Source organism: Phaeoacremonium minimum (assembly GCF_000392275.1).
Source record: "Phaeoacremonium minimum UCRPA7 unplaced genomic scaffold PA7_03_scaffold_350, whole genome shotgun sequence".
NCBI classification, from domain to species: Eukaryota; Fungi; Ascomycota; class Sordariomycetes; order Togniniales; family Togniniaceae; genus Phaeoacremonium; species Phaeoacremonium minimum.
The window spans coordinates 177,494-189,130 of NW_006921254.1; the positions used below are offsets into that span (position 1 = coordinate 177,494).

General features: G+C 49.1%; 3 protein-coding genes across 3 annotated transcripts; all 3 read right to left on the reverse strand.

Moving 5' to 3' along the window:
• Window positions 1-527: 527 nt before the first annotated feature.
• On the reverse strand, window positions 528-1,070 carry UCRPA7_4554 (hypothetical protein; the record flags this gene model as incomplete). Its single annotated transcript, XM_007917106.1, has 1 exon — window positions 528-1,070. One exon carries the CDS (start codon window positions 1,068-1,070, stop codon window positions 528-530), a length of 543 nt encoding a protein of 180 aa, XP_007915297.1.
• A 1,119-nt stretch (window positions 1,071-2,189) lies between these two features.
• Window positions 2,190-2,957, reverse strand: UCRPA7_4555 (putative ankyrin protein; the record flags this gene model as incomplete). The annotated part of the gene is made up of 1 exon (XM_007917107.1): window positions 2,190-2,957. One exon carries the CDS (start codon window positions 2,955-2,957, stop codon window positions 2,190-2,192), a length of 768 nt encoding a protein of 255 aa, XP_007915298.1.
• An 853-nt stretch (window positions 2,958-3,810) lies between these two features.
• UCRPA7_4556 (putative f-box domain protein) lies at window positions 3,811-5,496 on the reverse strand (the record flags this gene model as incomplete). The annotated part of the gene is made up of 1 exon (XM_007917108.1): window positions 3,811-5,496. The coding sequence occupies one exon, from the start codon at window positions 5,494-5,496 to the stop codon at window positions 3,811-3,813; it is 1,686 nt and encodes a 561-aa protein (XP_007915299.1).
• Window positions 5,497-11,637: the final 6,141 nt, after the last annotated feature.

Below are 11,637 nucleotides of genomic sequence, written 5' to 3' on the forward strand. Positions count from 1 at the left end.
GTGGTTCTTTCCGGAAATAAGGCAGTAAACTTAACCAAGGCAACCAAGCGACCAAATATCGGCCGAACCGCGAACGATGTCTCTCGAGTTCGTCAATTTCATTGGGATCATGACTCGTCGTCGTCGATGCACGTGCCATAGCCGGAGAGAAAGCAAGCAATATTTCCCGACCTGGATGCATTGTTCTTGCCGGCAGTGGCGTAGTGGGTGCTGAAACTGACGGGTCAATGTCTTCGGGTGACCGCCATGATTCAAGAAGTAGATAGCAAGTTCGCACAAACCCGAACGCGCCAATAAGCAACGGTAGCAACTGAGCTGGGAGGTGCAATTCATTGTCGTGTGGACCGCCAAGTACTGCTGCCACATGGTTAAAATTCAGGGTGAACTCAACGAGGAATATCGAGAAAATGATCCAGGCTAGATTCAGCCACCTCAAATACTTGAAGATGGCCTCGAGTCTACATAGAGACACAACACATGTTAGTTTACTCTCTGGTGGCATATGCTGTCGTTATGTTTTTGGGCTCTCACTCTTTATACTTGAAGCCTGTTGCAAATCGCAGTCTTGTTGTGTCCGCCCAACGCTTTGCCTTGCTCAGTTCGATCATCTTCTGCAATCTCGCCCAACCAGCTATGCTTGAGGCGAGCAACATGATGCCGAAATAGAGAATGCAACACACGCACACCAGAATGTAGAAGATACGAATTCCTCCATCAGCGCGCACTTTAGCGAACATGAACGTGTAAAGTTCCCTACACTCTGGAGGATTAGGAGTATCGACAGGATTAGTCTCCTGCTCTCTTGCGGTGCCCATGTCGAGAAGATCACTATTGTGAACACCAAACAACCAGTACCAGAGACCATAGCAGCTAATGGCAAGAGATACAATCAAGCGGGAGTGTGTACCGAAGCCACCGAAAAATCGAATAGCCTTCGGGCCGTTATCAACGTATTGTCGAGTTCGGTAACCCCACAAACTTAGGATGCCGAAGATGGTGCCACCACTTAGGTGCATCAAGATAAGACCATCTATCTTCTCGAGCATTGCAATACTGCTGCACTTGATCATGGCGATGAGTATGACGAGTAGGAATATTGTGTTGGTGTCGGCTGCTCCCGCGATTTCGCTCGGTAAAAGAGTATTGGCGATGTATGCCTGGAACCACGCAAAGTATATTCCCAAGCGTACGCCAAAGCCATAGTAGTCGGGAGCCCGGGCAGTTTCACATTGTGGTAAAGTATCGCGGGGCAATAAACCAGGAAAATAGTCTAGTTGGAGGTTTGACATATTGACTAGTTGCACCGGCAACGAAAGAGGCACACACGATGCTCTTCAGTTGTAAGGCCAGCACGATTATTCACATTCGCAGACAGAAAATTCTATACCGACGGAGTATGAGCAGATCCAGATATTTAGTCACAACTCCCGGACTTCGGACAACCGTACATGACAAGGCCACGATTTCAACCTAGGATGTTGTGTCACTCCATTTGGAGTGAAGTGACGTTAAGGTGCAGTCTGACCTAGTTTGTAGGAATCCTTCAAGCCGCATGTTATCATCAACTCCGGCAGGGATAGGCGGCGCGGTAGAGAGGAGTGCCTCTCGAGGTGGTGCGAAGAGAGGCATTGAAGCGCCTTGAGGCGTTCTGCCTCTCACAATGGGGAAGCCAATTGGCCCCCAATTCCAGCGATCCGGGACAAGCGTCGAAATGGCATGTCAAATGACGTATGAATTTTCAGCCGTACTCCTAACCCATGCAAAGTAGTTTCTAGCAGCGGATCTCGTCCCGAGGTGCCCTTTATTCAATGAATAATGAAGCTGTGACACGACATTTTTCAGATCACGGCATTCTCCAGCCATGTGTGAAACCGGCGCCCTCTTAGACGCTCTGTTTCAAGAGTCAGGAGCCCCTATCGGTCCTTGAGTATTGCTGTATCGATAAATTAGATGTTAATGAGCTCTCGAAAGCGATTTATTCTATGTTTCGCTGGTATCATGATGCCTATATATGTTACCTGTACTGTGCTTGTCGGATATCCTAGCTACTATGTCTAGGAATAGCCAGCAGTCCGCGTGGGAATTAGATTAGCTGGCATCCACTAATTATTAAGAACAAGCTATCAAAATTTTACTATCATAGGTCAGCTTCTTAGCTGTCATTTCTTAAGTATGTGCCAGCCCCAGGCTCACTGATTAATTGATAAGTCGAATTGTCGAGCTTCTAGACTCTCTAGCCAGGACGTCACATCGGCCGCCCCATTCCGCCGCGCCGCGTCAAGGGGCGTGAGTTGCTCCCACGGCGGGACGAAGTCGATGGCCCCTCCCTGCAAATGAAGATACTGCGCCATCTTAAGCTGGCCCCCATGGCACGCATTCCATAACGCGCGGTCGATGTCCTCCTGTGACGGTCGGTTTGCCGGTGACTTGAAGACTGCTTCCACGCGGTCCTGCAAGCCGAGGGTTGCGGCGTCTTGCAGAGTGACCCGCGCGCCACGCTCAACCAGCCTGTGCGCCGTCTTGAGCTGTAGGAACGCTCGTGCATCCGCCAGAGGCGTCTCAGCAATGACGCCGCCCGAAGCATCTATGTCCGCCCCAGCGTCCAACAGGACATCAAGAAGAGCCACGTCGTCGTTGCTGGCGGCCCAGTGAAGAGGAGTTTCGGAGTGGGCATCGCCGACAAAGGGAGCCATCACGTCCGCACCAGCGGCGATGAGTGCTCGAGCTGCGTCAGGTCCAGCAGCTAAATTGCCCGGCCAGTCCGCTAGAATATGGAGCAGCGTGCGAGCCTCAGATGACGTGCCGATGTAGGCGGTTGCAAGTGCCGGATCGCCTGAGAGACAGGCCGTGAGAGCATCGATATCGCCGGTACGGATGGCAGCAATGGCAGGCGCCACTCTCTTGTCCTCCTTGTCGATGAATATGCCAGCGTCCGTCATACTAACGATTCTTCTCATTGATATGTATATCTCGATGCGGTATGTAGAACGTCAAGAACTGCGTGAACTGTGTGGTCTATACACCATTTGTTCCTACCAAGGCTGGAGGTGGGTGTGTACGGTACTATGGAAAGTGATATTCAAGTACTGTGGAGCTACCCGCTTACTTGCCGGTACGTACCTACATCTACTTGTTACGCCACTCTGTCGGCCACAAATCCTGTACGTTACCGCCACTGATGGATGATAAGCCATTTTATAAGTACTCTCTTGTACTATCCGGTCCGTGCTGTAAATGCTCAAAATAGTGGAAGAGGACGCCATTTCACTCTTTGCTGTATTAGATGCATCGTATAACTCGTATTTATTCACATGGCGAATACGATATCTTGGAGGGGTGAGTGAACTAGAAGCTTTGACATCCTTCGCAGGCACAATATCTAAGAATGGGCATGGCATCTTTCAGCCTTGTTATCCATTTCTAATATTCTTTACTCGCCACACAACACACACAGAGGTTGCAGTGATATAATTAAGTGTTATCCCCAAATTGAGAATCCAATACAACTATGATTAAATGCAGTTCACTCGTAATCTCCAAATCATTGGAGATTTGCTCGTAAGAACCGTCCTCAAAACTGTATTTGCTCGTCGAAATTTGAGTTTGGCAAGGCGGCTGGCTCTGAGGCCAAGTAAATGTCCTCATACGCCGTCGCATTAATTAATCTCAGTCTCACTTAATCACCAAGCCAGCTCAATGCACAGCTTCGCACAAATGTGTTATTAGGACCCAGAGGTATTGCATCAGGGGCCAAACAGCATATAGAGACTAGCCGCCTTATTCCTCTTAAATGATTCAGGGGTACATGAGTTATCTCCTATGCCTCTTCTCAAGTCCCTGAATTAGGGTTTTCAAAGCTTCTTCGTCTTTGGTCCTACATCTCTCATACTCGGCCAGACCGGAATCCGAGTCTCTCATCAGCTTTGAGCCAAAGTCCCTCTCCAGCCATGGGCTAGGGCCAATTCCGATGTTGAATTGAAGGTACTGTAGTATGTGTTGACGATCCTGCCTCAAACCAGAAGTGCGAGACTTAAAACGGGAATCAGATTCATCAGGTGCCGGGGGAGACGGTGAGTCGTAGTTCAAGAAGACGGTGTCTTTCATTCGGTGAGAAATTCTCTCTTGGTCAGCCGGTGATAGCATATTCAGGGGCTCCTCGTCTGGATTACCGTCAATGTCCGCGGCTTCTCCTCTCCAGTCACCACTGCCCATCTTGAACACCTTGAGACCATGCATTTCTTTTCTCCAGGTTTCGAGCATGTGATGCCAGCGTAGGTCATATTCTTTTACACCAGGCTCGTCAAGTTGTGGGGTCGGATTATCTCTGTTCATAATCTCTTTGAGGGGATAACCCTCGTTGCATATTTCAATAGTATTTCCATCAACGTCTGTGCCTAGAATAGTTTTCGACTCGTCGAAAGGCTCGTAGTTGCGTGCCTGCCACATGATGGGGCAATCATCCAAGTATAGCTCTTCCAGGCCTCCACGGCCATTACACCGACCTAGAGAGGCGATCCAGTCGACCTGCCACTCGTGACTGAATATATAATTTCCCAGAGCAAGTACTCGCAGGTTTGGAAATCCGGATTGTTTTCCAGCTAGTGGATTGACAACACGAAAGTCCATCTTAGGATTCCAGCCCCAGTAGTCTACACTGTACAAGGATAAGACTCGCAAGTCTTGAGCGATTGAAGGCGAAAGCCATGTTTGCGGCAAGCTCTCAAAGAAGTCATATTGTTCAGGAAGCCATACTGCATCCTCGGGTGCATAATCAACTAATTCAACCGTAACCAGGACCTTGAGCTCTCTGAGCGAAGGAAGAGCCATGACTGTCATGAACGCTTCAGAGGATGTCAGCCGACGGTCATCATAGTCTGCCAGGTTGGAGATTGTCAAAGACGTGAGCTGCATTGGCGTTGTCGGAAACATGTCGTTGGCGTCAAGATAGCCTAGAAATGTGTCTTGTACGTCCTCATCGCTGACATCGTCCTCCAAATCGTGCTCTTCCAGCCACTCTCTCTGATATGACTCGGTCCACGTTCCGGCAACACAACGAAAGACGGCATCCAAGATACAGAAACGGAAGTCATATGTTTCTTCAAAAGAGATGCCACCCCAGTCATCTCCATCCTCGTTGCCACAATACTCGTTAAACCTGACATTGAGTTTCATAAGATTGCGGAAGGATCGAAGATGAGGAAGAGCACGGAGGAAAGCTTTTGGCTCTTCATAATTGAGATTGGCGTGGTAATTAAACTCCGGGCCAACCCATGTGTCCAAAGTGATTTCACGGACTAGATTTCGAAGCCCCTCGTTGAAAGCAAGCTTGATAAAGCCAACGGGAGCTGCTCGGCAAGCCTCCAAGCGGACATGACGGAAAGCGAGGACAGTGGCAAGACCGCCCACTGATTTGTTGAGGAGGCGACAATCAAGGACTGTTCTCTGGGGGAGAAACGAAAAGACGTGCTGGTAGAGATCCGCAGAGAACGGGACCATTTTGGCCGGGCACGACGAATTCAATGATGCCGCAAGATGCATACAATGTCGTTGGGCCGTTGAAGACTACTGCGATACAGCTAATATCAACAGAAAAGGGAACTTCTCTTTCCCATATGGCCGTGTCAATGGCGCTTTGAATGTTGCCTGTTGATTGAGTGCCTAGGGGTTGTTCGGATTAGCGCTCGCATTGTAGCCTGGTCGATTCCCTCCCGCCTTGCGCTAAGCGATTGCCTGATTGTCGGTACCTGACAGGGCTTCGCTTGGCAATCTGCAGGGGTCCAGCGCTGTCTTCGACCCCTTGCTAGCCATAACGCTCGCTAATAAGGTGTCTAAGGGATGTTGTAACAACACCACTCGCAAGGAACTTATTCCCAAATTCCCAAAGCATTAACAGTCTGACCTTTCACATTAGGTAATTGATGAGTTGAGATATAAGGGCAGTTTTATTATTTACAAGCAACATTATCGACCTCCGAGCCCGGCAGCAACTCTTCCTAAGTCTGTGGTTTATCCTAATAGCGCGGAAGTCTGCGAATATGCTTCTCAGCTCAGAGAATCTTTGGCACAGGTACAGCCTTCTCAACATCTGATGCAGCAACACCAGTGTCATCTCTACTACTACTGTCCGCTTGTTGTATCATATCCGCATATTCCTCTAGCACGAATGGCGAAGTACCCCGTTGGCGCTCTGCTGGGAAGATCGTGTGAAGCACGGCGTATGTTGACAAGGATGCCATGAAGCCGTAGAAGTACGAGATTTGGTAAATGTGATCCCACCCATTATTGTCCGAAACGCCTTGTATAGCTCGAGCAAATCCAGCTTTGAACCCGGACTCATTAGTATACGGTTCCACGAATCAGGCAAGAGAGGATCAAAGAATTTCTTACGGAGCAATGGTGCCATTCCTACGATCCATGCTAAGAAGCCTCTGAAATTGAACCCCCATTTATACCAATACGCACTCCGACTGTTTCCGAGGTACATATCACCGACGTGATACTCGCCTCGACGTACGAGGAAATAATCCGAGATAACGATACCGGTCATGGGACTGAGAAAGACACTCCATCCGCTCAAGACGGTAATGAAGGTTCCCGGGTTTCTTTGAAGATAAACATCAGCTCTTGTGGAGTTAGTCTTGAAGTGAGCAGTACTAACGTAACATAATTCCAAGGACATATAGCAATCGCAATGACTGTGAGAATGTAACAGCCGCGCCTGATATTAATCCATCTTCATGCCGTCAGTGATCTGCTGTGGTGACGAGCATATGCAGGTACAACTCACTTCGGGCAAAGAGCTGCCATATCCATTCCGGTGCTAATGCCGTTGAGCATCTGGCACAGCGCAAGCTGGTCTGTAAGAAATCCAAGGCCAGCGAAGAAGGTCCCAGCTCGTGCGGCTGGGGACATCGAGTGTTCCTGGACTGTCAAAAGCAGCTCGAAGGGATTCCATATATACTCCCCGTAAATTGTGGCCGCTGCAGACGTTATCAGAATACCACACACCGATGTCACAACGATAAAGATCGGCGCAGTAACTAGCTGTCCAAAGAGTGCTGCATTAGGAGTGCGTGCATATCGGGTCCAGTCCGATTGTCCGAGGCAGCCGGAGGCTTGAGCGCCGACAATCGATTGCAAGCCGTATAGTGCGCTCCAGCTGAGAGCTGATCCAGACTTCGTTGCTGGAGTATGCATCAAAACACCAGGGCCACCGGCTGCATGCACAGCCCACCCGAGCATACCAAACATCGTAGCCGTGATCATGACAAAAGTGATCTTGAATGGAAACTGGAGCTTCTCAGGAGGTATCATCGGCAGTGGAAGAAAGATGATGATGAAAACAAAGAAGCTGATGATGCTCGATGTATCTGTGTTTGCAGAAGCCGGCAAGGTGTTCCTGAGGTTGACGAAGGCAGGGCCTATAATAGCTCGTAACATGATTTTCACGGCTTGGCCTCCCCAATAAGCCTACGGAGAAGACAACTGTTAACATCCCTTTGAGGAACCTACTGGCTTCAAGCTTACCTGAATCCCCATCCACACGCAAGCCGTCATGATTCTGTTCAACACTGGCCAAAATCCTCCCCGCATTCCCCAAGATGCTCGACACATGACCGTGAAACCTAGATATAGATGGCTTCCCGGCCAGCCGGCGAGCACAGCAATAAGTGCCGAGATAATGGCGACTCCGACGACACAGCCTATTGATTGTGATGCGCTAAGGCCCAAGGAAAGCAAGGACGAGCCGGCGGTCCAGGCTGTTGTGTTGATCCTGAGCGCCCAAGGTCAGTGCATCTTGACATTCTCTATGACGGGGAAGAGACTCTACCCGCAAATAACCCAATATCCCGCGAAACCCTGCCATGTCCACGTCCGCCGGTCCGGTGGGATGGGGATGAGATCCCGGTTACACCAAAAAGTATTCCTGTAATTCGCATTTTCGTCAACTGGGCATTCCAGTCTCTTCGCCCAGTATGCAACCCTTCCTTTGGTCTTGGCCTCCATGGTCGATCAAACTTCGCGAGAAGGAGGCCGGTGATGGTTGCCTCGATGGAAATTGCAGGGTGGGCTGGTGATAAATGCCTTCATGTTACATGTGCTTGATAAGTAATGCTCTGGATAGACTTCTAGCGTCAACCCAAGATTCCAGAGATCGGCAGAGCTATTGCTCGGCGATAGCTCACGGCATTCCATTTTGACCAATGACGTGATGTTGTTCAACGGGGACCGTTGAACGGTAGATAAGCTGCGGGCCCGGCTGATGGAGGGATGATATTACTCGGAGGATGCCGATGGGCTCCCGAGATACGACTACAGTCTTGAGAATCGATACGTGGGGTTTTGCTTTCGTAAGACATATGTCGGCCACCCGATCCCCGCACACATCGATGAGCGACCACGACAGTCCATGACAATCCGCACGCTTACCTGTTACACATCATATGCGGGTGGCGCCTGCTCTATGCAGCCAACAATCACTGCTGGCAACGAACAGCTCTAATCTTCAGAATTGCATCACCCTTTTCAAAGGCTCACCAGCGAGCTCTTAAAGTATGTCGTCTAGTAGCGCGATTCCAGTCATCGACTTTGGTAAATGGGAGAGTGGGGGCGAGGGCAGGATACAGATCGCAAAGACACTCGCTGAAGCTTGTCGCCGTGTTGGATTCGTGTATGTTGTAAATCATGGTGTCGATGACGAGTTGCTAGACGAGGCATTTGCGTGGTCAAAGAAGCTGTTCGATCTACCCGAAGAGAAGAAGATGTTGGCCCCTCACCCACCTGGTATGCTGCACAATTCGCGAACGTCGAGCACTGTACTCATTGATTTCTCTTCTGCTAGGCCCCAGTGTTCACAGAGGTTATTCTTGGCCCGGGCTTGAGAAGGTGTCTCAGTATATACACAAAGAAGGTGAGGATTCGGACGCTGAGGATGAGCAGCTCCGCCAGATCCAAGACTATAAGGTAAGGTGATGATAGCTCACGGCCTCATTACCTGCATCTAGCAGTCTTCCTGGCTAACAATAGCCTAGGAAAGCTATGAGATTGGCAGCGAAGACAACTCAGATCAACCCAACGTCTGGCTTCCCGAAGAGGTGCTTCCAGGCTTTCGCGAATTCATGACGAGGTTCTATTGGCAGTGCTTCTCTACTGCTAAGGAGCTTCTGCGGGCTGTTGCCATCGGGATCGGGCTTGAGGACCAGGACTTCTTGCTCCGGTTTCATAGCGGCGAGAATAACCAGTTGCGCCTACTTCACTATCCACCCGTGGAAACCGAAAAGCTGTCAAGTAACGCCATGGCCCGTATGCCTGCGCATTCCGACTGGGGTTCTATTACCATGCTGTTTCAAGACGATTGTGGTGGCTTACAGGTAGAGGACCCCAACACCCCAGGAAGCTTTGTGAATGCTACACCTATGAGGCGAGCATTAGTAATGAACGTTGGAGACTTGTTAATGCGTTGGAGTAATGGTGAGTGTCGATCCTTTCTCGACCGGAGTTCCACCATCACACACTTCAACTCACGCTTTTCTTGCTAGACTATCTCAAATCAACGCTTCACCGTGTCACTCTGCCACCAGTGCAGAGTGAGCAGCCCCTTGGCGGTAAAGCGATGACTCGCGCGAGATACTCGATTCCGTATTTTGTCAGCCCTGATGCGAAGGCCGTCATCGAGTGCCTTCCAGCCTGTGCCGATTTGAAGAATCCAGCGAAGTACCCTCCAGTCATACAGGAGGACTATAGACGCATGAGGGCAAAATTACAATACTCAGACAAGCCGGCCACGCCAATATCAGTAGCCTAAGCTGAAGGTCTATTGTGGTGGAGATCAAAGCTCAGCTCCTTTACGAATCAAGGTGAATTAAAACAATCATTGACTGAACAAGCCTATCTATATTTGAGAGAATCTTTCAAGCAGAAGCCACCGAGCTCAGGTTAATCAAATGAATGAGTCTTACCAATGTGATGGGTACATTTACTCGGCGCCATACTATTGTCAAAAGTCACCTGGTTGCATTTGGTCCGCAAGACGGTGTCCATCGCAATCACAGGGACAAGCTGGATAACGCTGCAGCAAATGAGCGAAAGCAGTCAAAATGCTGTTGGCTGTTGCAGGATTAGCAGCAGCCCACGCGACCCGATTCTCATTTTCACAAATATCTTCGAAATTGAGTCTAATGGGATGCGTGACGCTTATCAAACCTGATTTGCACTGTTTGGTGACTTGATCATACTCTCCACAAGGCTCGAGGATTTTCTGAATTGTCTGTGAAGCGTCACGCTGTCCGGCATATTGTGGAATTCGCTTGTGAGGTGGGCGGTTACAGTGTTTGCAGACGGCAACGTACATAGTTCTAAGACACATCTGTATCATTTGAGCATTTTCATCAGTAGTGCATCGTTCTTTCTATGTTCTGTACCATTAGAGAAGTGAAGTTCACCTTAAGCGGTTAATGTGATATATAGCGTTGAGGCGTGATATACTTGTCACAATCAGCCTAAGACTTGGATCTGATTGACTGGGCGTTGTATTATGCAGAGGAATATGAGAGCAAGTCTAAATTGTACAGAGCTAAAAAATGAGTTAGAGTTCCCGTGCCATGACAGCCACAAGCGGATGGGTTCTCTTATATACTTATAAAGCTTCTCAATGATCGTTGTCATGGCTTTAGTTACTCACCTGCAGACAATGAGTTGTCAGATCTTCCTTAAGATTGAACTAATACGGGGCATGCTTGGTCAATTGTTTAGATCAGATCAAGAAGGTTTCAAAACTGGGCCAATGGACTTTGGAAAATAAGCATAAAATCTCCACATTTCCATATCAAGTCACTTTGCATTTATCTCTCGTCAGCAATAAGTACTATACACTGGAAGTCTGCGACGAATTTGCACACCTCAAGTATCCCAAACTAGTTAGGCACTGTCGCCGCTTTGCTCAGGGAGTGCTCACCCCAAGCTCAGGTCTGCTCAGCCGTGGCTCAGGTATACAGACGCAGCCAGCAGACTTCGCAGGGATCAAGATGCCCGAAACCGGAATACGATTTTGGGTCTCTGTGTTATGATGACTCTTCGCCTCCACTCATGGGTTATTGTCAGTCCGGCTACAAGTCCGTTCTATATAAGGAGAGCCACTGCCACACACCGTTGTCCAGCCCTTCTCCTTACACATTGTCTTCTCCATCTTCATCATACAAACACTCCTGGTCTCCACCTACTCTTGCTTGACTTTTCCCGCGTCGGCGTTTCTTCTAAACTCGTTCCAGTCACTATACCGGAGAATGCGGGTCAAGAAGAGCGCTGAAGAGTACTTCCGCCTAGCGAAGAATAGGGGCTCAGAAAATGTAACCTAGGGGATCAATGCCGAGATAGTATATAAAGGGCTAGATGCGTAAGGCTAACGCCCCCTCGATCGAATCCTCAATCTGTGGACGGGGTAAGCCAACCTTAACAGACAATATCTCGACTGCCTCTGATCTTTACCACCAGCTATAAGATGAAACATCCGGATGTAGACGTCCGAGACTTAAAATCACTTAAGGAATTTATGAAAGACGTTGCCATGGGCATACAAGGCGAAGAAGCCGACCCAGACTTCGACATAGACTCTGAACTGGAAGAATATGCAGTAGAGGA